The 27,264-nt window shown below is 42.9% G+C and overlaps 2 protein-coding genes across 3 annotated transcripts in view; one reads left to right on the forward strand and one right to left on the reverse strand.

The window, feature by feature from the left end:
* RPN2 (ribophorin II) overlaps window positions 1-16,875 on the forward strand; it is a 30,045-nt gene extending 13,170 nt beyond the window's left edge. The window contains exons 10-18 of the mRNA XM_033153408.1: window positions 6,317-6,408; window positions 7,086-7,200; window positions 7,964-8,158; window positions 9,805-9,891; window positions 10,622-10,717; window positions 11,367-11,442; window positions 12,838-12,967; window positions 13,943-14,029; window positions 16,575-16,875. Of these exons, the coding sequence (XP_033009299.1) occupies window positions 6,317-6,408; window positions 7,086-7,200; window positions 7,964-8,158; window positions 9,805-9,891; window positions 10,622-10,717; window positions 11,367-11,442; window positions 12,838-12,967; window positions 13,943-13,994 (843 nt within the window). The 3' untranslated portion in view covers window positions 13,995-14,029; window positions 16,575-16,875. The remainder of the gene's footprint in view (window positions 1-6,316; window positions 6,409-7,085; window positions 7,201-7,963; window positions 8,159-9,804; window positions 9,892-10,621; window positions 10,718-11,366; window positions 11,443-12,837; window positions 12,968-13,942; window positions 14,030-16,574) is intronic.
* Window positions 16,876-17,686: 811 nt separating this feature from the next.
* On the reverse strand, window positions 17,687-26,164 carry GHRH (growth hormone releasing hormone). Of its 2 annotated transcripts, none has more exons than XM_033153410.1 (6): window positions 25,715-26,164; window positions 22,913-23,013; window positions 22,216-22,347; window positions 20,230-20,334; window positions 18,415-18,546; window positions 17,687-18,030 (listed from the first exon to the last, which is right to left on the reverse strand). In XM_033153410.1, exons 2-6 carry the CDS (start codon window positions 22,990-22,992, stop codon window positions 17,961-17,963), a joined length of 519 nt encoding a protein of 172 aa, XP_033009301.1. In that variant the 5' UTR covers window positions 22,993-23,013; window positions 25,715-26,164; the 3' UTR covers window positions 17,687-17,960. The 2 variants fall into 2 exon arrangements, with proteins under 2 accessions (XP_033009301.1, XP_033009302.1); XM_033153411.1 differs by lacking the exon at window positions 25,715-26,164 and adding an exon at window positions 24,471-24,489.
* Between the last annotated feature and the right edge of the window lie 1,100 nt (window positions 26,165-27,264).

Raw genomic sequence — 27,264 nt, forward strand, 5'->3', positions numbered from 1 at the left:
AAAACATTGTCAGGGCAAATTATCAAAATAATAAAATATTGAAAAATGGAAAAGATAAAAAATAAACAGAAACATTTTTTTAAAAAAACAAACATTTCCATCATGGATTAAAAAGCCTGAAATGGTTCATTTTGGGGAAAGACCCATCTAGCACCCTATTTCAATACCCCTGACCTTGACTCCACATCTTCCTATGCAAAATTATAGTGCAAAGGGGAGGGAACTTAGGACCTTCCAGATATTGCTGGGTGACGACTCTCTTCATCTGGAAACATTAGCCATGCTGGCTGGGACTGGTGTCAGTTTGGAGTCCAGCTACTAAGGAATCTATTTTGTAGGCACAATGAATAGAGAAACTGCCCGGCAACTCTGCAGGCAAGGGTTCAAACTTTAAAAAAAAAAATGGCACCTCTCAAGCAAGCTAGCTATCTCATGTAGGAAGCAACCTCCCTCTTCTGAAAAGACTTGCTGTATTTTGTACTGCTTGCTGACCGTTAACCTCTCATTCCCTGACTTCTGTGGCCCTTGCTGAAAGACCAGGTTTTAAAATCATGATCCTGTTTGGTCCTTAGGTTTTAATTTAGGTTTTAATGATATAGGTGTGGAGAGGAGCCGTGTTTTCCTTGTTAATATTTGGCTTTTAATATAAAGTTAAAACAAGAAGCATCTGCTTTTCTTTATGTAAGAACCAGAGGTGCATTATGTATATCTCTTTTATGAATCTTATTTTTCTCCAGTTTCCCTTTAAAAAGATGTTGCCGTATTTTTCGCTCCATAAGACGCACTTTTTTCCTCCTGAAAAGTAAGCGGAAATGTTGGTGGGTCTTATGGAGCGAAGCCTCCCTGTCAAGCAAGAGGCGGGGGGTGGAAGCAGAGATGCTGCTGGATCCTCCCCGCACCTCTGTTAGCAAAAGCAGACTTGTTTTTGCGAACAGAGGCTGTGGGGAGGATCCAGCAGCATCTGCTCCGCTGCTGCCCCCCACCTCTGCCACGTTTGGTGGGGAGGTGGCAGCAGTGGAGATGCTGCTGTATCCTCCCCGCCACCTCCGTTCGCAAAAACGCGTTCGGTGGGGCGGCGGAGATGCTGTTCGTTCGTCCCCACCGCCCCCCGCTCACAAAAGCAGGCTTTTGTGAGTGGGGGGCGTTGGGGAGGAAGGAGCAGCGTCTCCTCCGCTGCCTGCCATCACCCATCACCTCTCACTGAACGTGGCGGGGGGCGGCGGAGACGCTGTGTGTGGCACTAGCGGCTCACCTCCGCTTGCTTTAAAAGGAGCCAGGGAGAAGGGACGAACCGGAGCATTCTCCCCTCGTCCCCAGCTCCCTTTAAAGCAAGCAGGGGTGAGCCGCCCTGAAGAGGTGCGTAGTGCTAGCGGCTCACCCCTGCTTGCTTCAAAGGGAGCCAGGGACGAGGAGAGAATGCTCCGGGAGGAAGGGAGAAAAAAATTCTTCTTCTTTTCCTCCTCTAAAACCTAGGTGCACCTTATGTTCCAGTGCGCCTTATGGGGCGAAAAAATACGGTATTTCCAAAGTCACAGCAGTTACAGTAACTGTAAGCTACTGTTGTTTGTGTAAGTTTTTTCAAATGCTGCTTACACTACATGTTTTGGTTTGGGGCTCTTTTGCCCTCAATTGCCTGTTTAATTGAAAAATTAGCATTTACGTCTTGCTGCTCACTCAGCGTGGAGCAGCTCGAAGAAGGCACTTGTTTACAAGTGCTGACCTCTGCCATACATATCAAAATCAATGTGGTAATTGGAGTAATAATCTCCCTTCAAGCATTAGAAGGGGATTGATGGTGCTGCTTAAACACTCTGGAAGCATGGACGAGTGCTAGTGGCCGTGCATTAATGGTGATGGCTTTGTATGAACACGGCCTCATAATAAGACACATTGTTCCTGGAGAAAGCTGTTGGGAGAGCTGCTTTTTAGAGGCTGTCATTAGCATTAATTCTACTTAGTGCACCAGAATTTTTGACAATTATGATCTAAACTTGGAGGCTAGCGTGCTAAGCAGAAAGGGACTGCATTTCCTGACATTAGTGTGTGTGTTATATGAGTCACACACACACTTAACACTTCAAAGCAGCCGTGCTTTTCCAACGGTGCTATGCAATCCTAATCCTGATTAGTCCTCTTCTTGTTTGTACAACAGTGCGCTTAGTGCTATACAGAACAAGAAGAGAGGAAGCTACATGCATGTGCACATACACACCGTTGCACTTGGAGCTTGAAGAGGTTTACCTTCCTATGTTTGTTATGAGTCAACCCCACTTAGTATCAACAGCCATTCTCCTAGTGCTGGAGTTTCCAAAATAGTGTCCACGTGTATCATGGCGCCTTTGAACCCTGTCTCCCCCTTGGTGCTTTCCAAGGCACCCAGTATCTCCTAGTATTATTTAAATACGTTTAGGGGAGTGCTTTTTTTGTTTGGGGAGGGATTGCATATTTTGGTTGTTTGGAGGGGTTATGTGCTTTCTTTTTGGTCCGTTTTCATTGTTGTGGATGGTAGCTGATTTAGAAGAGTTTTCAGCATCACCTTTTTTCTTCTTCCCTGAAATGGATTGCCCCACCACCACCACTAAAAAAGGATGCCAGTGGGCTCCAATGGGTGTCTTGCACATGTGAAAGATGTTGGTAAGAAATACTGAACATGAGCCAGGGTAAATTGAGGGGGAAATACGCAGAGAGGTTTTGTCTTTCTTACAAGGTTCAGGCCTTGTACATAGCAGAGAGACGTAACTAACATACAGATGAAAACTCTCAGAACTACATTACCAATCCTACCTCTGCAAAGATAATACTAAGCAGTACGTCCACCGTCACTTTGGTTAACTGTCTTATTAGCAGGACAATTAACCCTTAGGTTAGAAACTGTGTGATCTTGGCCGTCAAACTTCCATCACTCCTTCTCAACAGCAGATGGATCATTCCATGAGTTCCTGTCCTTTCAGAATATTGCAATAGTTATCCCTGGGCTGTGACTTGGTTAATGCACCTGCATCCATTAGCTCTGTAATCCTTTGCTCCTGTAAGTCTCTTAGGTGAGGACTTTGGTGTTATTACTGCATAGGAGAGTGTGCGGGAAGGCATTCCCTTCACTGTTCTGCTTGTCCTTCTGAACTCTGGTTCCGGTTCCTGAACAGGGTCAGCACACACACTCGTATCAGATCCGCTCATTGAGATTTCTGCCTCTTGGTTGGTTGGTTGGTCTGGGTCCTTGTGTTGGCTCATGCTTGCAGGTAGGATTTATTCAGTGTTTGCTGGTTCCACGGTGCCTGGTCTGGATCTTTCATCAAAGTAAACACAGTGGCTTACTAGCACCTTGCGCGTCTTGGGCTGGTGGGTTCTGTACCCTTTGCACTTTTTACTGTACCCCATCAAGACATCTTCAGTTGCTCAGGCTCCCTGTTTCGAGCACTTTTCACTTGGGAGATGCACATGGGCTCTGATGTCACTTTGGCCTAAAATTGGTTTTGTCCCATGCCACATCTCATGTGGGGTCGTCTCAATTGCCTTTGGTGGCAGTTGGTCCTGTAGGTAAGTACCGGTAGCCGTCATGATTGCATCTCACCAAAATGAGTTGGGAAGGTTGTCATCTAGCATCATGGCTCCTGCCATGTCTACCAGAGTTGTCCTCTTTCTTTCTGCCACTTGGTTCTCTTTGGGGAGCACATGGTACTGTGGTCTGGTGCTCAGTGCCCTGCTTGTTGCTTGAGGAACTCTTCCATTTCTTTCCCCATTGCCAGTGTGAATTATGTCTGGTTTCTGCTGGAACTTGTTGCTGGTCAACACTACAAGTATCTCCAGCACCTCACTCTTGTGCTTTGTGAGCTATGTGGTGTTGTATCTGGAGTAGTCCTCAGTGAATGTTATGAAGTACCTGTTCCTGGAGGGATTTGGTGTCTCCGTTGGTCCACACAAGTCACTGTGGATTAACTCCAGTGGGCACTTGGCTCTGTTTCAGCTGATCTTGGTCCATATCTTCTTGGCCTTCATGCAGCATGCATACTTCATTTATGCAGGGCATGTTGGTATCACCAGGTCCTTTGCTGAGTGCTTCTTCACAATAATAATAATACTTTTATTGTCAATGTACAACCTGTGTACAATGAAATTAACCGAGTCTCCCCCCCCACACACACACTCAATCTCATTGCACCCTGTGTGTTTGTCACACAACACACCAACCCTGAAAGTCAGTTGCACTATATTATTTTCCATTCAGCTGCCTAGCAACCCACGGATAACAACTGAGTTTGTTCTTGGTATGAGCTTTCGTGTGCATGCACACTTCTTCAGATATTTGAAGAAGTGTGTATGCACACGAAAGCTCATACCAAGAACAAACTCAGTTGGTCTCTAAGGTGCTACTGGAAAGAATTTTCTATTTTGTTTCGACTATGGCAGACCAGCACGGCTACCCACCTGTAACTGGAACCCACGGATAGAAACTGTTTTTTAGCCTGTTGGTACAACTGTCTATACTTCTATATCTCCTGCCCGAGGGTAGAAGATTAAAGAGGTGCTGGCCGGGGTGTGAATTCTCGATTTCCAAAGGCAACGATCCCTTGCGATGTCATCTAGCAGGCTCAGCCATCCTCTGAGAAGACTTTCTGTCTGTGGCTGTCAAGCCAACCACACTGTGATACAATATGAGAGGACTCTTTCTATTGTGGACTGGTAGAAGGAGGTCATCAATTGTTGTTTAACATTGTTCTTTCACAAAACCCTGAGAAAATGGAGTCTCTCTTGGGCCTTCCTAACCATCTGGGTTATATTGTTTTTCCAAGTAAGGTCTTCACTGCGGTAAACTCCCAGGAATTTAAAGGAAGAAACCCTCTCCACAGAACCGCCCCCCAATATACAACAGGGCTAGTTCCCCTCTCTTCCTCCGAAAGTCCAACACCATCTCCTTTGTCTTGCTAATATTTAGGTGCAAGTTATTCTCTAAGCACCATGTAGATACTTTTTGAACCTCCCCCCTGTACGCTCATTCATCTCCACCTGTAGTTAGACCCATTATGGTAGTATCATCTGCAGACTTAACAATTACAGTGGATGGATTAGATGTGGGGTGCCAATGCTGAGCTTCAGGGAGGTAGTTGTAACAGGCCCAATCCTCACTGATTGCATGATCATTTCTTTTCTTTTTTTAAAATATTTTATTATTTTCGCCTTAAACAACAACAAAAACACAATACAAACACAAATACACCATAAAAAGAAAACATAATGAACACATCAAACAAAGAACAAATAATAAAAGAAAACCTATACAAACCTACATAAACAGGAACAATAAGCTATCATTGTTTAATTCTAGTTTCTATCTTCTTAGGGGTAGACTTCCCCCGCTCCCTCAACTGCGTTCAGTATCAATATACTTTAGTAACTTTGTATCTTTTTTCTTAACATTTACCAATCTTCTTAATAGTCTTTAAGACATTGATTGCACGATCATTTAAGACATTGCGTGATCATTTCTGTGCCCTGGGCCTCTGTGCTAGAAGTGGATGCACTTGTTGTGGGGGTATTTGGCAGGCTGTTCTGACTTTATTGTCACCGCTGATAAGCTTGCACAAGTGGTCACCTACCATTCCCATGGCTAGAATATCTTCCCCCTTCTGTTAATAATGACCTTTGCAGTCATTCAGAAGAAAGTTGCAGCAGCTTGTTTTCTGCAAGACTTTATTATTAGCATCACAAATGGATTGTTTTTAAAATGTACATGTGGATGTTTTGCAGTGTGTAGGGAGCCTGTTACCCGATCAGTCTGCACATCCCTTTTGTACGCTGATTCCTGTAGATTAGTACTGTTCTGGTTAGCTTTTACAATCCTGTCTATGTGCCTCTTTGTGTTTAGTTGGCTTCCCTATGATTATTTTTTAAGAAAAGGGACCCATTTCTATTATTTACATTTTAAAAAGAAAGAAATATATAGGCAGATTTTAAAAAAATTGTAATGATAACTAAAAGAGTACTTTTTGCAGGCAGCTTTATCAGAATGGAATGGAATTTTGTCATCAGAAAGCTAGTTTGGTATAGTGGCTCAAGTGCTGGATAGATTTAGATAGTGGGAAATCCCAGTTCAAATCCCCACAAAACTTGCTTGATGACCTTGGCATTCTGGGGGACTGGTTGCTATCCTTAACCCACATCACATGGTGACTGTAAAGATAAAAAGAGGTGGGAATGGGGGAAGCATGGACGCCACCCTGAGTTCCTTGGTGGAAGGGTGGGGTAAAAGTAGGTAATAATGTCAGCATTCGGCACCTTGCTTTATATGCACCTTATAGTTATATTTACTTGTTTGCAGCTGAAAGTCAAGGTCTCCACAGAAGTTGGCATTTCAAATGTGGATCTCTTCACTGTGGATAAAGATCAGAGCATTGCACCAAAAACTACCAGGTAAAATACCAGTAATTCAGGAGGGCAGCATTTTGAATCCAGGCTCTTTGCTAACCTTTTGTCATGGCAAGGGTTTTTGTTTTGGTTGGTTGTTTTGTTTTTGTTTTTGTTTTTAGCTAGCTAGTGTTTGTGATAGGCACAAATGCCTATATACTAAAAATGGTTAGAATTTCATCACATTCCAAGAAAGTAGTCATGTAAAATCTGGGGGTGCCAGATTGCCATCGCTGACTTCGGCTACATTCACATGATACATTTAAAGCCGTATCGGCATTCCATCGTTCCATTCCTGATCTAGCCCAAACCATTCAGTCTTCATCCCAACCTGAGCGTGCTGGGGAAAATGGTCATCTTTCAGCGGTGTGCTTGAGTCTCTTTCCTTCCCTCCTTGGAAAATCTGGTCAGTTCCCAAGATTTGCAAAAGCAAATACCCCTGAAATTGACACTGTGAGCAATTAGCAACCTGTACATAGGCACACCATCTTCCTTTCTAGCAGATTGGGGGGCAGCATAACCAACTCCAAACAAACAGCTTTCTTCTCATGTCTCACTCTTTTACTGGAAGGGCAACATTCTGGTCTGAGATTTGTCAGGCTCTCTCACCTGTCAGTATGCTGCAACTGGTACAAGTTCCTCAGCAACACTTCATTATTTTTTTTATTTTTTTTCCTTTTCAGGATCACGTACCCAGCCAAAGCCAAAGGATCCTTCACTGTTGACAGCCATCAGAATTTTGCCTTGTCCTTCCAGCTGGTCGATGTGAACACTGGAGCAGAACTCATCCCCCACCAGGTTAGCTGGTCCATACAATTATCTTGTGCATGCTTGCTACCCATAGAGATCACTTTGGCAAGGGAGCCCTTTGGAAGGGGTTTTTCCAAGGCTAGTTCATTCTGAATTAGATGGTGACAGAAATGTTTGAGGGGAAATTCCGCAAACTTGCCATAAACAGTTTTGAAGTAGGGGGTGCAATTTATTAGGGTCAGGGGGAGATTTCAGTATTCTAGAGAAGCAGAGGGGGACTGGATTCAGTCAGCAAGCCAGATCCTTTGAGATGCAGTTCTCAGCTTAAAAACATACCAACATGTGTACAAAGAATGCATATTCTGCATGCAGAAATGCATATTCTAGAGTAAAATGCATTGAAATTCTCCAAAAAGTCACTCTGTGCTTTCATGTGGTAGAAAACGTGGCACAATTGGAGATCCGCTAAAAACATTCTGGGAAATATCCTGTGGTGAGGATCTTTGCTTCCAGCCAGAATCAGGTCATAAATTCCTCTCTGGGAAAGTGGATGTCATGTGACAATATACAGCCTTCTAATTAACATTATGGTAGTAAAGGTGCAGAATGTAAAACAGAATGAGGTGGTCAACTTTCCTCCCCTGAGCCCTGCATAATCTGCAACAGCTTCTTTAGCGGTGTTTCCGGGGGTGGGGGTCATTTGGAAAGCTCATTCCAAACTCTGAAAGAAATGAGGTGGTGCCAAAAGGCTTATGATGGATGTTAGAAGATGAATGCTAGCGCAAGTTTAAAATCGCCTCTTCCTCTTCAGACCTTTGTGCGACTTCACAATCAAAAGACTGGGCAGGAGGTGGTGTTTGTTGCAGAACCAGACAGCAAAAACATCTACAAGTTTGAACTAGACACTTCAGAGAGAAAGACAGAGTTTGATTCAGCCTCTGGAACCTACACTCTGTACTTGATCATTGGGGATGCTACTTTGGAAAATCCAATCCTCTGGAATGTGGTATGTTGCTCTATTTGCACAGTGCCCTGCCTTTGGTTTTAGTGTTATGCACAGAGAAGTAGCTGCAGTGATTGGCAGATAAAAAGCCATATCAGGTGTACCAGCTTTCAAGGAACCAGCTTGTCTCGGACACAAATAAAATGGATTGCTGTATGCTTTTTCTGCATATAAAGGGCGGGCAAACAGAAATTGATATTATTCCTGTTGGAATGCAGTGTGCTGAACGATCTACCCCAAATAGTGTAGTGATGTAACTTGAGGTGTCTTTGCCATATGCATCGCTTTATTTTGTCCTCCAAAGCTAATCACAGTTCTCTGCTCACAGTTGCTAATGGAAGTTATTACTGGTCTATTCTAAGCCTTGAGCTCATACTTTATTTCTTTTGCATGCAAAAAACAAAGGTATTTTCCCTTGCTTTAACTTGCTTGGATGAAAAAGAGAGAATTTTTTAAAAAAATATGATGAGGTAACTTCATTTATGTTAATGTATTTTGACTGTGTACGCCAGGCTTCCTCAACCTCGGCCCTCCAGGTGTTTTGAGACTACAATTCCCTGTTGTGATATCAGAACATGCCGAGCTGCGAAGAGCTTCGTCAGCGAGGTCACCTGACCAAGAGTCATGTTTCACTTTGTGGGAATCACGGCAGCTATACCAGCTCCCACACATGTGATGTCATTGTAATCCTGTTGTATTCCTTACTTTCTGTTTTGCATCGGAGATGCAAGACGCTTTAATAGACAGCTCTGAATTAACGAGCTGGCTACGCAGACATTCTGCTCTTTATCTACAATAAAGTAGGTTTTAGCCAAAAGGCTTGTGTGTGTTGTTTTCAAGCTGGGAACAACTGCATATTACAATTGTGCCCCTGGACTCCAGAAGCCAGAGGGCACGGAAGGCTTCGTCCGCCTTGGGGTCAGTCTCTCAACTTGCCCCCGCGGGAAGTTTTCATAACATTCCCATCATCCCTGACCACTGGTCCTGCTAGCTAGGGGTCATGAGAGTTGTAGGCCAAAAACATCTGGAGGGCTGAGGTTGATTAAGCCTGGTGTACCCAGTAACCACTTGGTTACCTCATCTGTCCTGACCCTTTTAAAAAATCACAATGTTATGATATTCCCTGTTGTGAAGTTGTTGAAGAGTTACTCCTTCCCGTCTTGAAAGTTGGTCTGGTGCAATTCCTCATCATGAAATTGCATCTGGCCAGATCCAACACTCTCAAGTTAAATTCTATTGAGAGAGGTTGCCACCTTCAATGTGAGCTGGAAAGCTGTAATGTTTTAACTTTATACAGAACTTCCTGTTTCCTTTGGTTTTGTCTGCATACACAAAATAGAATAACTTCCAAGACTGTATGAGAAGTCTCTCTCTTTAAATTCGCCCTTCCCTATTAACAGAATGAATGCACATTGAATGTTTTTACTTGTGTGGTTTTAACAAGTATGTGAATGTAACCAGGTTGGTTGGGTTTGGCGAACTCATAATTCAATCTCATTGTTTATAGAAGAACTATTTTAATCTACTTAGAATGTGAAGGAAAGTTCTTTTTTGGAAATTGAGCTACGTTAGCATCATATGTTCTCCATGAGGTGTAAATCTTCATCTAGTAATTCCACTTATATATGCGCATATAATATTCACTTCAGGCTGATGTTGTCATCAAGTTTCCAGAAGAAGATGCTCCAGCCACAGTCCAGTCAAAGAGTCTTTTCACTCCCAAGCCGGAGATACAGGTACAGCTGTTAGAAGCCAGATGATAAATTGGCTGTATTTCTCTATCTAGGATGGGGAACCTGTGGCCCTTCAGATATTGTTGGACTCCCAAGTCCCATCACCCCCAGCCAGCATGGCCAATAAGCAGGGATGATGGGAATTATAGTCCAGCAACATCTGGAGGGTCTCAGGTGCTCCATCGCTGCTCTATTTGTATGTTTTGTTTTTAACTATTCCAACAGTTGTTTTAAAAGTCCCCTGGCCTTAGCGGAATCTGCCCTTTTAAATGTTGTGTTTGTAGAACTTTGTTTACATGCTGAGTTGGCATAATTGTGCTGTCTGTCTTCTTGTCCTTCCTCCTGCCTCAGATGTTAACAGATGTCCATATAATCCATGTCTGAACCACTGAGGCACTTCCCAGTTGCTTTAAGCTTGCACTCTTCTCTGCCATGCAGAAAACTAATTTTATCCAAAAATGTCTTGCACACTCATTTCCTAGACAGCCTCCAAAATTAGCATTGGGGAGTGCATTAGGATGATGTCTAGTAGGTCCCTGCCAGAAGATGGCATGCAAAGGAGAGAGCCACCTCAAGAGGAAGAGAGGCTCTTACATCACACAGCAGACTATAGAAGCCCTAGCTTTAATGTGCAACAGTGTAGATTCCAGAACGTATCATTTTGATGTGGGTGGATATCCTGGTTCTAGAGTTACCCTTCTTACACATTTTATCCATGAACTCCTCTTTATAGCACCTGTTCAGAGAACCTGAGAAGAGGCCTCCCACCGTGGTGTCCAACACATTCACAGCCATGATACTCTCCCCACTGCTTTTGCTCTTTATTCTGGTAAGTTTCTCATATACAGACCAATGTATAGCCTTCAGACAACTGATACCACCTTTTCAGCTTCTAGCACAGGTAGTGCAACTCTATGGCAAGATATCCAAGGGACAGTGCCAGTATTTTTTGCAGTGTGGCCTAGGGCTCGCTGCCCAGTAAAGCCGCAAACCCAGCCTTGCCCAATCTGGTGCCCTCCATCACACTCAGCAAGCATGGACAATAGTCAGGAGTGACAGGCTGTGTAGTGATCTGCAGAGCATCAGGTTGTATATCTAAATCCCCACCTTACATATCTAAATCTATCTCTCTTATATACTGGTAGCTCTGTTGGAATCATGGAATTGTAGTGTTGGAAAGGGACCCTGAGGATTATCTAGCTAAGTCTCTACATTCCCAAATTTCTGCCTCCATATGGGAGTCCCCAGACTTACTTGACGATCAATTAGACATTTGAATGCTGGGCCACATATCTTAAACAAATGCTCTTTTCAAGTGAAATTGAAAAATCTAATGTGTTGGAAGGTGAGCATTTGCACACACACTATATAATTTGAAGCATTTCTGAAGGTCAGTTTTGTTTCGGAAAAGGTCGGTATGATCTGGATTTGGTTGTCCTCAGGCCTTTTTGTCTAATGTATGTTCTGTACCTTTTCAGTGGATAAAGATCGGAGCCAACATTTCCAACTTTAGCTTTGCTCCAAGCACCATTATATTTCACCTGGGTCATGCAAGTAAGTGCCAGAGAAATTCCTCCCTATTTATCCTTTTCCACGTAGGCTTTGCAGGCGAGAGCCTGATGACAAAGTGCCTCACAACCTATTAGCGATAATAGGCATAATAGCACTGCACTCCTCCCCCCTTCCTCCAATCTTTCAGAAACACGTGTCACCCATCATTTTCAACAGCTGTCATTAGACTGGGCTTCTCTTGCTTCCATTTAGATGCATTTGATAGCACAGTGTGTTCAGAGTTTTCATTTCAGTTGCTTATCCTTTGGTCCGCCCACACTTCTGGCAAGAGAGCTTGAGGGATGCCTCCTTATATCCCTTTATTTAATGGAAACATTAAGTTGTCTTTATGCTCCTTGTTCAGTGCCAAGGCATAGGTTCTCTGCAGCCAATTTGTAGCATCGCTCATTTGCCTAACGAGGACCGTTGCCTTTGCAGCTTATTTCAAAGAACATTGCTTTGCCTTTATAGGACATGGCTTTGGCACCTGATACACACACACAAATATGAACCTACCCTTTTCTCTTTACTATAATTTGTTTTAAATTGTTTTAATACTATATTTTAAAATGGTTGTAACCCACTCTGAGACCTTAAGGTGAAAGGTGGGTAATTAATTAATTAATTTAGAAAGAAAGAAAGAAACATATTTATTTGTAATTCCTGGGAGGCATACTGTCCTTTAAAATCCTGGGGAAAGTCCTTTTAACTTTCTACATCACTTCATTTTTTTCTGGTGAAATGAAAAAGCAGTGCCACTATTTTAGAACTTGTGGGCTGGATTCATTCTGTTAGTAGTAGCTCATGCAAGGACAGGGTTCCCCCCACCCCCCACCCAATTGGCTCGGGTGGGATCAGAAGAACCCTCCAGAACAAGTCACAGGGGGAGGAGAAGGGGAATTGTTCTGTCTGGTAAGCTGAAATACATGCACTTGTGGAATAATTGCCATAGTGCTGTGTTGAATTCCTACTGGTCAATCAGTGGGTGCTAGTCAACTGATTATTACTCAAGAGTAAAACTGATTGGAATTAATGAACATGACTTAAGTTAGGTCCATTAATTTCAATATGTCTACCCATCAACTATAGCAAGTTTTGTGTTAGTGTCTGACTCATTTTTTCTAGTCTAGAGTTCTCAGTTCATCCATATCCTTGCAGGGATGTTGGTCACCTGTCTACCCTGAGAAGCATAGAGAGTTGTTTAGACAGCTTGTGGTGTTGGTTTGGGGTCTTAGCACTTTTCTCAGTATTTAGGCTTTTTATTGTCTTCCTTTCCAAGGGTCCAGACACTGGCAGGAATTATTATGCAGTTATCGTATGCTGCCCATTGCTGTGGATTTTTATTATGTACCTCCTTTTCAAATTCAATCTTCCCCATTATGCCTTGCCTTTTCCTAGCAATGTTGGGGCTCATGTACGTGTACTGGACTCAGCTCAACATGTTTCAGACCCTGAAGTACCTGGCTATCCTGGGAAGCCTCACTTTCCTAGCAGGCAACAGAATGTTGGCTCATAAAGCAGTTAAAAGGTAAGGCAACCAAGGTGGGGGTTACAACAGAGCCTGTCTCCTTGAGGAGAACTTGGCTGAGTAGCACATTTAAATGTGGGGTGTTAGGAAGAAGTCCAGAGCTGATGTCAGTAATTAATTGAGGGCTCCTGGGGTGCCACAGAGTAGCTACCTCTGACTTAGGATATCCTAATGTTGCATAAATGAACCAGGAACTGCTACCTTGTCTTATAAGCATTTATTATGGAGACTGAGAGAAATGCAGAAGGGGACCTTTCTGCACTGCAGGCATGGAGTCGGCTAGAAACTCCTTCTGAGCCTGGTAAGCCATTTTGGGTGTTTCCACTTCAACATGCCGGCTTGGCTTACATGTGGCCATCAAATGTTGTCAGGGATGGTGTGGAGGGAAACCATTCAGTTGAGCCCAATCAGCACAGCAAAGCTGACACAGACAAAACAGCTCGCAAATGTAGTTTCAGTTGGCTTCCTGTGGTGGTGAAGGTAGTAAAAAAAGTAAAAGCAGGCCTAAGTTTCTGTTTTGTTTCTTCCAGGGCTTCTAGTAGCTCGAAAGGATAATCAAAATGCTTCAGACATGTATTGATGCTGCATCAAGTTTGCAATTCCTTTCTTTTTTAAAAAAAACTTAAAATAGTTCATTTAGCTATCAACACAGATAAAAGAATTCAGTTTATCCTCAAACGTCTAATAAAAGTCCATGTAGTAAAACTTCTATCTACACGGCTTTGCCCAGGCCAGTGTCACCTGAGCCCATTGGCTCCCCATCCATCATGTCTAGTTACAAGAATTCTCTTTGAACATGTCACAAAAGGGTGGCAATCCTAGATGCTCACCCATATCTCAGTAGAGTTTCTGGAAGGCCTGGTTTTGCTGCCTGCATGCTTCTCTTTTCTCTGTGTTGTCTGTTCCCTGAGCAACGTTGCTGTCCTTGCCTTTACTGTCCTCTCTGAACCTTTTCCCCATCTCTCCTTTTGGCAGGATCGCTGCAGAACAGAGCAGTAGGTTGGCAAAGTATAGAACGCTGCGGTAAAAGGGGGTTGTGCTAGTGACCAGCTCTTCCTAGAAGTAAGGGTCCTTGGATGTTGCCTGTTGCCCAGCCATACTAGCTGCTTCCATTTCATGCTTATCAGCCGCCTCTCCCTGAGCCAACATAACCTCACCTGAAACCTCTTTCCACCCACCTTGTATGCCTTTGAGCCTGGCAAGCGGCACATTTTTTTAAAATTAAGGTTCATTTTGAAGTTATCATCTCACCATTCAGATTCCTTGTTGATACTTTGGTTATGTTCCAAGCCTGCGTAAATGTCTTAATGGCCATCTTACACAAGTATCCTTGCTTAGTAAGGCTGTTTACCAATTTTTTAAAAGTTTTAATTTCAACCTCTGCTTGTTAATTAATCAGTTAAAAATTAAATATTTGCTCAAAATCCAATGCTTTGTTTATATCCTGCTTTCCTTGCATTAATGGACTGAGGAGGCTCATGTGGTCTACTAAATTGCAGATTTGGCTTAAACTACCCTTTTTAGTATCATACCTGGGTACTGCATCAGTAACTAGGTCCAGCAGCACAGGATTTCACCCAAAAGTCTGCAGAACAGTCATCCTTGATTCCACCACCAGAACCACCCCTTGCACAACTGCCCAGTATCCCACATCTTGTTTCCCCTTCTACTTTTCCAGTCAGGCAGATACCAGATTTATTTTATTATTTCATGTATTTATATTCCACCTTTCTTCCATCCTGGAGCCCAGGGGGATGAACATGTGGTTCCCAGGCAATCTCCCATCAGGATGGCTGTGGCTCCATCTGCCAGAAGTAAAGAATATTCATATTTATTTAGATTGCACACCTGTGGCTTTGAACAGTTGAGAGACACTTGGAAGCTTGAGTCTGGATTGACCACAAAGTCTCACAAATCCAATATTGTTTTCATGTGGCGGATATGTCGCATTTCTGCTCTGAGATACTATGTGAAATGGGGCTGCCTGGCACACTATTTGATTCCCCCCCCCTCTGCATGTGTGTAACACCTTCATTTCTCAAATTTTATCCATTCATTCTGCCTGGTCTGGGAACTTGGAGAGCCTTCTAAGCATATAATATCTTAGAAGCTGAGAGCTAGGTGCCAAAATACTCAGGCTCTTTGCTTTTAAAAAAAACAACCCCTCCTCATTCTGTAATCAGAATAAGTTGTACCAGTTGAGTAAATGTAATAATTTTGCTGCTCAGATTTGTTTTTGAAAGAATATGGTATGTTGGCTAGAGGCAGATCAAATAGAAATGATACTGGGTAATAGAACAGAGTGTGAGAACTGTACAGGGCAGTGAAACTTCGAGCACTGAAAGCTGTCTTACAAGTTTCCGTGTTTTGACCAGCCCATTGCCCACATATTTATATTATTTATATTATTTTTTAATATAGCAATGAGGGCTAGAAAGGTTTTTCTTTGAGAATGAAAGATGATTTTTTTCAAGATGCCAAATTCAGCACCGCTTCTCAGATTCTGTGGTGACACAGGGTGCCAACATGGTGAAATATTTTGAAGCCAATCTAGATTGTGGAAATAAAATTTAGGAATGTACAGGCCATTTATTCTCCTTTGCTTTATGTTGTAAGCAAACATTCTTGTAAATTCTGGGTTTTGCTCCTAAGTCTGCATAGTGAAAGCACAGATGCTTAAGAAGTTGTTTCACAGAAGTTGTCCCTTCTTAAATTTTCAAGAACATACACACCTGTCTGCTTCAAACATGAGTGGTGATTGACTATCTGGCTTAATCACTGTATTACACTAGATTAGTTTACAGGCAGTCACATATGGGCCCATATATGCTATGTGGCCTTAGCTACAATCCTCCATGTATATATTTTGGGGAGGGGTGATGATAATCTCTTGTATTACAAAATTAGGGTTACTATTATTCTGTTGAATATACTGAAAGCAGCACCCTTCACTTGCCAAAGGAAAGACATGAAGCTACCAGGAGAGAAGTATCCCAATCTTATTGAATATCTAAGAAACTGTGTTGCTTTCAGTATTATGCTCTGGGCCATAGCTAAAAGCAGATATTTGCATGGGCGTTTTTTTTTTCTTGCCAGCAACATTTTAATGCATCAGAAATCCATCTATATGTGTGTTATTCCTATTTCCGTTGTCCAGGGGCACTGCATGTCGGATTTCAGAATTTAGAGCCTTGTTATCTTAGTAACCCTTTTGATGCAGGTGTTCTTTATGTACTTTATACTATACTGCTTAGGGCTCAGAAAGATAATGTTCATATTGATCAGTAAAAACCAGGTTTTGCCTTAATAGCTAAGTTTTAATGACTCAATATAGGCTGCCATTCTGTGCACATTTAGTTGGAAGACCCATTAAATACAGTAGGAGCTGACATCTGAATAAACATCCATAGACTGGGCTATAACAATGTGCATGTTTTGTGCATTCTTCAAGCTTTTGGCCATCCCTGAATCAGACTTCATAATTTTCATTACGATGCTAAATTTATATATTCACTGTGCCAAAAGAGGAGGGCATCTACTTAATACATGGAATTGTTATTCTGCATCTGCATTGTTAATTTTGCAAGTTTTCTGTGTGTCCTTCCAGAACTCACTGATGCAAGAAGATAAGAAATACTTGGAAGAAATCCAGTTTGAGCTCCAGAGGGAAGAGGTCAAAATATGGAAAAGAATTGCCTCTAATATGGAAAAGAATTTTGTTGGGGTTTTTTGTTTTTGTTTTTTTAAGAAAAAAAATTCCCCACATTTTATATTTAACTGACGGTTTAAGTGTTTTGAGTTATGGCATAAACACCTGCCTGCCACCAAGGATTTTAGAAACTGTCAGGCTCCAAGAATTTGTTTTCCTGTTGTCTCCTTTATTGAATAAAGAGGATGAGACAAAATGAGCTGTAAATTTGTGAGGGGTTTGCAGATGTGCAGCCTGGCTTATGACTTGTGTCTTTAAAGGCCACTTGGTGTTTCAAAAGCAGTTTCCAATGCCGTTTGAGGAATCAGAAGCCTGGGGCCGAGGGGTAGGAAGAAGACCTTCAAGCCTTTCTGGCTGTTTGGACTTTCCCCACCCACACGCCCTCCCCAAGCTGAAATGTGTCCTTTGAACTCTGATAATGCCTTTTGCTTGCCATTCTAGAGAACAGAGAGTTCTGCGCAGAGGTAAAATACACATTTGTTGCTCCACCTACCACTGATGCACAGCCCTCAGGTTCAAAAAGTTCCCCAGTCCCTGCCCTATTATATCTGGGCACACTTTTTGCACATATTTGAAAGAATTCTCCGGATAGCAGCCCTGGCCTTTGCAGTAGTCATGGCAATCTAGATGAAAGTGCTTTTTTCTACTCCTTTGCTTCTTACCACTTTCCTTGCATGTGTGTTCCTCTTTGGTCTCCTAAGCCTTTCCTCCCTGATCATTTCTGATGATGTGGTGAATTTCCCTTATATTCCAAGGTTTGGCTTTCTCCATTTTCAGAATTATTTTGTTGCACTTCCAACATTGTTTTGGCTGTAGTCATTTGGTCGGTTGATGTTCCCTTTATCAGCAGCACATAGTGCTGGGTAAAAGCTGTCCATGGTCCTGAAATCCAAAGTCATTCATATGCTTTCCAGTGAACCCCAAGGTCAGTTCCCAATTAATTCATTTGTCCCCCATGGCTAATATTTGATATTACACAACTCTGTGCCTTTATGCAGTAATTGTGTATAGGGGAAAAAAGAGTTTGGATATATATATGATTGCTATACATCAGAGGCATTTATTTTCAAACTGAAGTGAGGCTACATACTCAACAGTCGAACTGTAGTAAGCACAGGGAACAGAAGTCCCTCACACTTTGTTTTCCTGATGGCATTCTGGACAGCATTGATGCACATAGTAAGATGTCTGTTTCTTTGTACTGCTTCAGAAGCAGGAAGAACTCTTGAAAAGTTGGGTGCTCCGAGAGTGGCACTGACCAGAATGAAGCAGGACAAAGCTTATTTACAGTTCCATTAGCTTGGTTAGGACACTGACAAAATCCTCCAAGTGGTCATCATTGATATCTTGAGACCTGAGGTGAGAAAATAGAAATAAAACAACTTAGTGTGATGTAAACCGTTTTGTTTGCAGTGGGACAGATTAGTAAAATACCCAGCTGTAGGTAATTGATTGCACAGGCAGGTGAGTAACTTCAAGATCATGTTATAGGATTATGCCATAGGAGCATACAAAGCTCTCAGACTCCTTGTTAAAAACTCAATAAAAAGATAATAAAAAAACAGCTCTCAGACTCCCTGCCCATCTTGACTAGTAACATGTCTTTCCAGTCTTTGGACAGAGGTCTTTTCCATCACTTGCTACCTGATCTTTTGGGCCTGGGAGCTCCTGCATGCAAAGCTTTTGTTCTCCCACTCTCCATACAGCCTTGTGAACTCAATGGAATCTGTATACTAACCTTTGATTCTGCAACATGGCTCCCAAGAAATTCCTCAGTACCATCTGCTGGTGATAGCGACTGCCCATCAGGATGCTGTCAGACTGCCTCCGGGTCATGAATTCGTGTTCCTCATCCCCCAGGCTGCCTTCCCTGTAATCAGCAGGATGTAGATTAGTGGAAGGACTTGAAGCAGGGAGAGGTGATGTTCAGGCCCCTGCTTACTTATGAACTTCAGATGGACCATGAACAAATTGTTTGACCTGTCTTCAATAACATGTGATTGCCTCATATACACCCACCCGACATAGAGAAAAGGAGAGAACACAACTGAAAAGTCAGCTGAAAGATTGGCTGTGATTTAAAAGTGCTTTAAGCAAGAAAGGAGGAACCCATGACCATCTGCATGTGGTTGGATTCCAACCCCCATCACCCCAGCCAGCATGACCAGTGATCATGGTTGATGGGAGGTGTAGTACAGCAACATCTAGAAGCCACAGGTTTTCTGCCCCTGCTTTAAAGGGAATAAGTGTAGCAAAATCCAGGATATGCAGGAATGAGGATGTAACCCTCCAGATGTAGCTAAACTACCAACTTCCATCATCCCTGATCACTGGTCATGCTGATTTGCAGAGCCAACCCAACCATGAGGCAAGAAAAGGCGAATGCCTCAGGTGGCAGGATCCACAGGAGCTTCCAAGGGATATATTGCCCACTGCTGCTGTAATAGCAACAACAGTGGCATGTTCCCTTAGCTGGATCTCAGTGCTGCCTCTACAGTGGCCTCTTGGTAAATCAGAGGTGCTGGTTTCTTCCCACCCTTGTTCCCAATATACGGTAGATCTTCACTCACCCCGTCTTCCCTGGTGGGGGTGTCATTTTGTGGTTCACAGGTGCCAAAATGTCTTGGGCTAGCTCTGCTTATTTGGATAGATTTGGATTCCAGCAGCAGCTGAAAGGCCACTTGCACTACTAGCTTGTGAAGGAATAATACACTCAGGTCCCTCTGTGCAAATGCTCATTATAAGAAAAGGAACTAGTACCCAAACCTCACTATACACACTGAACATTAAGATATCCAAACAGCTGGACCTGTGTGCTGTACTGTAAACAAATAAGCAACCTCAAACAAGCCTTGCTTTTGTGTTTTGCTAGCCTGCAGCAGCTGTTTCACCAGAAACCATGGTGGGTGGGAGGGAGGGAGATGGGACAAATTAGAGCATTTTCCCCCTTATTTCTTTGCCTTTTGGAATGTTTAAGAGTTTTCCTGGGTCTTTTCATCATTTTGGGGCCAAATTTCCATTGTCAAGAACACATTAGAAATTTTCCCATAGGAATCAATGGAAATTGCCAACTCAAACAAGCACTCACATAATGAACAATTTCTTGGGAAGGCATTGTGTTCAGTTAGTGGGACCCGTGTGTACTTTCCAATTAATATCTTTGGGGCATATTGGGAATTTACTATCTCTGCAGGAGGCAAATCAAGAATAAAAGCCATTAGCAATTGGCATTGAATGTTTATGAGTATTAAAAATCACTCAGAGGACTTTCATCCTATGTTCTATACTTCTGCTATTGGCTACACTGCCAGATTTTTGTAAATGTTCAGGAGATTCCCTCCAGTGCAGGGCTGAATGTGGCTCAAAATATAATGGGCATATTACTATAAGAATGAATCTGCCTTGTTGCCAAATGTGTTTCTAGGACATGTCTAGGCAGGAGCTTTTCAATCACAGGCTCCGTGCCTAATCGAAACACACAGAGCTTGCACCCTATGCTTTCTATGCAGCAGACTGCTACAACTAAAGTAATATGTAATAAAGTTCCACTTACCCGAGTCTTTTCCCAACGATGCCTTGCAATAACTTCTGGGCTGACATCTTACCCCGAACTTTGCGGTAACTGTCAGTAAATATTGCATCTGCATGGCGCTGCATCCTAACAAAACACAGACATTGTGTTTATCCTCGCCTACCTGGGACAATATGCAGATGATGGCTTCCTCCCTTTACTTGGATGGAGAGAGCAGTCTCACATACATCGCCCCTGAGAACAGGAAGCTTCCCACACTATTAAAGTGGATTAAGAACTACTCCTGTTGGAGCTATGTGCTTTTGGCACTGGCAGATTGCTTGAAGGAACTTGGGGTGCAGCACAAAGTGTACTGTGTGTGAGAGTGAGAAACAGCACATAGGTTATGAATGAGGACAGAGATTTACTGGTTGCAGCTCCCACTCTCACATGGCAAAGGCCACATAATATAGGGTTACAAGACTCCCCGTTTCCCAGGGACAGTCCCCGGATTTGCAAATAAGTCCCCAGATAAATTCCATCCCCAGAATGTCCCCGGATTTCATCTAATGTCCCTGGAAAACAGTAGCGACAGTCTCAGCAGCCCAGAGCAGTTGGCTCTGGCTGGCTTCAGGAGCTGCTCAGAAGCCCCCATATGATGGTGTTGCAAGGGCTCTAAGATGCAGCTTCTGGGCTGCCTCCACCTTCCTTGACCCCAGCAACTAAGCTGTGAAGGGAGGCTTCATGCTGTCTATGGGAGCAGCCTCCCAACTCTTATTTGCATGCAAGCAGGAGCGGGGCAGGGACCTCTCAGCTGTGAAGGGAGGCTTCATGCTGCCTATCAGAGCTTGCATGCAAGCAGGAGGGGGCAGGGATCTCTCAGGCAACAGGAAGCCTTGCTTCCCAGCTGAGGGATCCTTGCCCCCTCCTGCTTGTACGCAAGTAGGAATGGGATTGGGGCTGCTCCAATGGGAAGGGAGGCACTGCACTACCTGAGAGATCCCTGCCCCCTCCTGCTTGCACACAAGTAGGAGTTGGGATGGGGCTGCTCCAAAAGGCAGTGTGAAGCCTCCCTTCCCAGCTGAGGGATCCCTGCCCCCTCCTGCTTGTACGCAAGTAGGAATGGGATTAGGGCTGCTCCGATGGGAAGGGAGGCATTGCGCTGCCCAAGCCTCGCCGCCGCCACTGCTCTCAACCCTCCTCTGCCTTCCATGCCTGACCCACCGTGCACTGCTTGCCCACCACCACCACCTCAGGGGCTGCCCAGCCTCATGGAGAAAAGAGATAGAAGCCTCGGAGGAAGGGGAAACGTGGCAGTTGAGGTCAAGGCGGCCGCCCCTCTGCCACCGCCATCGCTGCAGCATCAACATCCCGAATGTGTTTGATTTGATTTAAAGTGTCCCTGGATTCATTGAAAAAAACTGGTAACCTTAACATAATACACTCTCTGCAAATCTTTTAGTGTGGCAACACACACAATTTGGAAGTACAGTACTTTCCTATAGACATCAGGCTGGTGCCTTCACTGCACTATTTCATGCCTGCAAAAAACCGGTTTAGTTTAGCCAAGCCTATCCAAACATGCACAATGTTGACACATGTTTTAATTGGGCTTTTTAGCTTATTGATTTCAAAGTGTTTTTTTAGGTTTTAAATTGTTTTTAACTTCATTGGTTTATTCTTTTTGTAAACAGCTTGGAGGGGTGTGTTTGTTTACAATCAAGATGTATATAAATTTTATGAAATACTGTAAATAGGGCAGGTTCTTTTCACTGAGCAGTCCATCCGCTGACCTATTTCAACCTCCTGAGTGCTGAGGTTAGGCAAATTTATTTTGTAGAGCATTCATGTTCGGAGACATTTTCTAGGAAGCAACAGCGTGGGAAAGTTGTCATATCCATGTCCTGCTTGTGAGCTTGCCAGAACCTGACCACTGCCTGAAATGGAATGCTGGACTAGATGGGCCTTTTCATTCTTATATTCTAATGCCACTTTTGACTACTGGACGTGGGGTGCTGATATACCCACCTTTTCTCAGCAGGGTCGGTGAGGAAGTTCTCTTCCTCCTGCTCCTCTACTGAGAGGTTGTGGCTTTGCACAGGACCACTTTCTTGCAGTTGAAAGCTAACTGCCTTGCCAGAAATGGGGAGTGGACTATATCTGAAACACATCAAGAAAAAGCAGAAGTAACGCTGAAAATACCCAAACTGCAATACGCATGTTTCTGATGGCATGGTATATGGAGACGAGAATTGGCAGACAATGGTGGAAGAAGAGGGGAGGTCATGCAGCAAAAACAAAACAAAAAACCCAGCTATGCATCTTGTTGTGCCAGGCAGGGACATTTCTCCTGATATACAAGCTGGTAAGGGTTGTGATACAAATGAAGGCAGCAGTTAAATTGTGGACTGCTGAGCTAGATGAACAAAGACAGCTGTCCCTGTGTACTTCAATGTTTGTAGGGTAGCATATCACAGGGAAACCTCTGTTTCAGGAATTATATTGGTGGTGTGGGAGAAAACTCAGGCCTTTTCTGAAAATGCAGTGACCACCCAATTCTGATGGCGTGTAATCTTTGAGAAAGATGGAGAATAGATTTGTTATAAGTTGCTTTTCAACTATTCTTCACCTGCCCTTTTAGATAAATAGGGACACTGTGAATGACAAAGGTCAAGTCAAACCTCATGTTTTCGGTAGGCAGGAAGGTGAGAGAGAAGATGCGCACCTGAGTGCTGGGTAGAGAGGAGATGAGAGGGAACACATGATGAAATGGAGGAAGAGAAGGAGAACAGCCCTGTCCAACATTCTTCACTCTTCTGGGGCAATCTGCAAAGATATAAGGGGGGGGGGAGAGAGAACACTTGGCTTCATTAGAGTAGCATAAGTAGCCTCATGGCAGAATTTTAGTCATAGCCAGTATGAAATTGTGTCCCCCCCCAGGAAATCAAGTGGGGCTAGGGTTTTAGGCTATGTACTCACAAAATCTTAAAAGCATGTTATTTCCTTCAAAGAATGCTGGGCACCATAGTTTGCCCTTCACAGTTAATATTCCAAGCAACCCTTCACAAATGACAGTGCCCAAAATTCTGTGAAGGAGGAAAATGTGCTCTAAATGTGCTTTAAAGTTATCTCGTGTTTGTGTGTGTGTGTGTGTGTGTGTGTGTGGCCTTAGTTTGGAGTAAATGACCTAAAGGACAGTTGCTGAGCACCGATATTCAGTCTTCCAACCCTTGTGTGACAAAGGGAGTGGGAAGAATCAAAGCCCCATTGTGGAGCCTCTTGTAGTCAAATACAAGTTCCAAAAGGAGGCCTGTTTCAGAAATATGTTGATACAAATGGGACCTGCAACAGGATGTGGGCACCAAGTATGCTCAGTCCCCCTGAATTGTTTTGCAAGGTTTCACTGCCTTAAGCTTGCACCCCCCCCCAAAAAAAAATGTTTTATACTTCTGCAAACTTGGCTGATGCCTCCCTTTTGTAAGTGGTTGTTGTTGTTTTGACTACATAGGCACTTACAGCCAGAACATAAGAAATAGAAGGAGTTGCTGCCACACAAACACAAAAGCATACAGAGCTATTACAGTGGTACTTCTGGTTATGTACTTAATTTGTTCGAGGTCCGTTCTTAACCTGAAATCGTTCTTAACCTGAAGCACCACTTTAGCTAATGGGGCCTCCCGCTGCTGCCACGCCGCCACTGCTGTAGCCTGAGCAACCTGAAGCGTCTGTAACCCAAGGTACCACTGTATTTCTCAGTATAGCTGAAAAGCTGCAGGCAGGTGCAGCATCAAACTGGATCTCTGCCTACTGTTCTGGAACTGCCATCGCTCCAACTGAACTAACTTTCAATGGTAAAGAGGAATAGAAAGGGCAAGAGAGTCCATTTTCAAAATTACTCTTTGCGCTTTTGATCTACAACCCTGTGTAGTCTGGAAACATCCAGCTCGGATGCTTCCAATAGATTAGTGATTCGGGGGAAGCAGCCTTACACAATAAAACCTTTGTGAGCATTTCAGGGGATGTAACTTTTAGATTTTCAGGGCTGTACGGCTGAACTCTTAATGGACTTCTGTTTCTTTCCATCCCGGTTATTTCCCTTCATCGACATTCCCTGTTTAAAAATTATGATCACATTAATTTTCCTGTGAATGGGTTGGGATCACCTAATTTTGTGCCGGTGAACTTAAGATGGCATGACCCAATCTGTGCATAAGGTGCCATGAAAACTCTGCTAAGTTTTCAAAAGTAGCAGTAGAAATAGTAACAACACTTTTATTCATCACCATTACTCATCTGTTGGAGGGCAAGGTTTGAGTCTAAACACCCTGATGTTTCAGAAGGTAAAATAAAGGATTTCAATCTCTCTCACACTAAGTGAATGGAGCTGAGTTGACAGCCCAACAAAATGTCATTTGAGAAACCGAAGTTGCTATGGTTGCTTAAATCCTCTTTCAAAACAAAAGTATTTAATCCCGAAACACAAATTTATTCCTGTTCATTTGTTGGCACTTCTGGAATTGGTGTAAGCCCTAGCAGAATCTACCGTAGTTGTAGAGATAATGACAAAATGGTAGGCAGAGGCAGACAAGCAGATAAACTGCTGTTGACTATGTAACGGATTTTACTAAATCAGTCTGGTAAGCAATGCAAAAATTATGAGATTAAGATATGTAAGGCACTCCTTTAGCCTTGTGGTAGTTTCAGGATTTATTTATTTTTTAAAAAAAAATGCTGTGCATGTCAGATGAAGACTGCAGTCCTAGACATACTTTCTTGCCAGGAAATCTATTTGAAATCAGTGGAGTTTGCTTCTGAGTAAACTTTGGCTAAGACCTGGCACACACCATCATAACACTTCATACACAAAATAGCTGCCTAAGAATGAAATAAATTCTAAAAGCATAGTTAAAAATAAAAATAAAATAAAAAGTTTAGCTGCCACTGGATTTTATAATTTTTGCCTACATTTCAAAAGTTTACCCTATTGAAAGTTTCAGTAAAATGCCATCTCCCCTTGTGCCTTCTATCTCTAATAAACCAGACATCTCTGCAACTCACTTTTCTTTTTGTCCTTAAGCAAATGGGTAGCTAGAACAATATTAGTTACCCACTTACTTTCCAGAGACAAAGAATTACAAATAAAATGTAAATGGCAGCTTTAAACAGCAGGTTTCTTTTCTTTCTTTTTTACAAGCAGTTAATAAATTCCAACTCATATCCAGATTAAGTACCTGTCTAGTATACGTACAGATTGCTTTTGCAAATCTGCTTAAATATCCTAGAATTATTTGCTAAGTTGGAGTCCAGTTATGAATATTTAACTCTGTAATTTACAACCCAGTCCTGTGCATGTTTGCTTAAAAAAACATGCTGAGTACAGTGAGATTTGTTCCCAAGAATGTGTGTGCAAGACTGCAGTCTTAATCAATATACAAAGCGTCTTGCAGACAGGAATAGTTAATTCACTTTTCCACTATGAAGCATCTATTCATTAATTAACAAACAAACAAACAAAGTGTTAACTTGCAGTTCCCTTCAGGAAAATGGTCCTCTCAAGTCTGCAACCTTGTTCTTGGCCTTCTTGCTTGCCTGACAATACTTCCGATTATTTCTGTGTCCCAGGAAATAGAGAAAATCCTATCCAGCTTTTTCTAACCAGAGTGGCGAGTCTCTAGCTGTTGTGGGTATTGCCGCACTCTCTTTTATATATTCACCCCCTCATCAAACCTGCAAGCTCCTGAACGTCAGAGAATCAATTACCTTCCAGTCACTCAAAAAGCTGTGTTTAGCATCCTAACTGGGCTTACTAAAAGACAAATTTGCTTTATTAGATAAGCTTTGCATTTCTTTAAAATGGACATTTGAATCTGAATGCCAACTAGGGTGACTGTTGACAGGTCACCCAAAGAAGGAAAAAGGAGGGTGCAGATTTGCATAAAAAGCACAAATTCAGAAATAATTACTGTACTTTAAAGAGAAAAAATTATTTCTGAATTTGTGCTTTTTATGCAAATCTGCACCCTCCTTTTTCCAGCAAGAACTGCAAGAAGATCAAACCTATCCATTCTTAAGGAAATCAGCCCAGGGTGCTCACTGGAAGGACAGATCCTGAAGCTGAGGCTCCAATACTTTGGCCACCTCGTGAGAAGAGAAGACTCCCTGGAAAAGACCCTGATGTTGGGAAAGATTGAGGGCACAAGGAGAAGGGGACGACAGAAGATGAGATGGTTGGACAGTGTTCTTGAGGCGACCAACATGAGTCTGGTCAAACTGCGGGAGGCAGTGGTATGCTCTCGTCCATGGGGTCACGAAGAGTCAGACACGACTAAATGACTAAACAACAAACAGCAAAGAGGAAAAAACAATGTGGTGGGAAAGACTTCAAACTGAAGAGCTATCAGGACTGTCCTCTAACAGAGGACAGCCCCCTCTAAAGTAGGACACATGGCCACCTTAAGATCAACAATGAGCAAGGGTTAACCATTAATATTACTTCCCATCTCTCTTGTTAAAAGATTCATGAAATATTATCTTTATCAGCATTGCTATCTTCTTATTCATTTTTCACATTTATATACCATCTTTCCCTCCCTGGATCTCAAGGTGGTGTACAGAGTTCTCCCCTCCACATTTTCTCCTCTCAACAACCCTGTGATGTAGGTCAGGCTGAGAGATAGTAACTGGCCCAAGGTTTACTGAGCTTTAGTGCTGAGTGGGAATTTGAACCCTGGTCTCCAAGGTCATAGTTCAACACTCAACTGTTACACCACCCTGACTCTCCTTTATTTATTGATCTTTTTCTCCTGTTGCCTTTGTTGCTCCTACCTGCTGGCATTAGCTGAGCATTTTATACTTTGGTCCTTTCCAAACACCAGCAGCCATATGCCAGGCAAATAATGCATCTAAAGTTCCTCACAGACAAAACAAAGCTCATGCTCAATAGGTCATACTTAAGAACCAGCAAGGTTTCAACACTGTCAGGCAACCCAATCCGTGTCTTCAAGAGGTTGCAATCAAATGTGCTGGTTTGTGCCACGTTCAGACAGTGCCCAGCAGCACCATAGTAACAAATGAGAT

Source organism: Lacerta agilis, chromosome 6 (assembly GCF_009819535.1).
Source record: "Lacerta agilis isolate rLacAgi1 chromosome 6, rLacAgi1.pri, whole genome shotgun sequence".
Lineage (NCBI taxonomy): Eukaryota > Metazoa > Chordata > Lepidosauria > Squamata > Lacertidae > Lacerta > Lacerta agilis.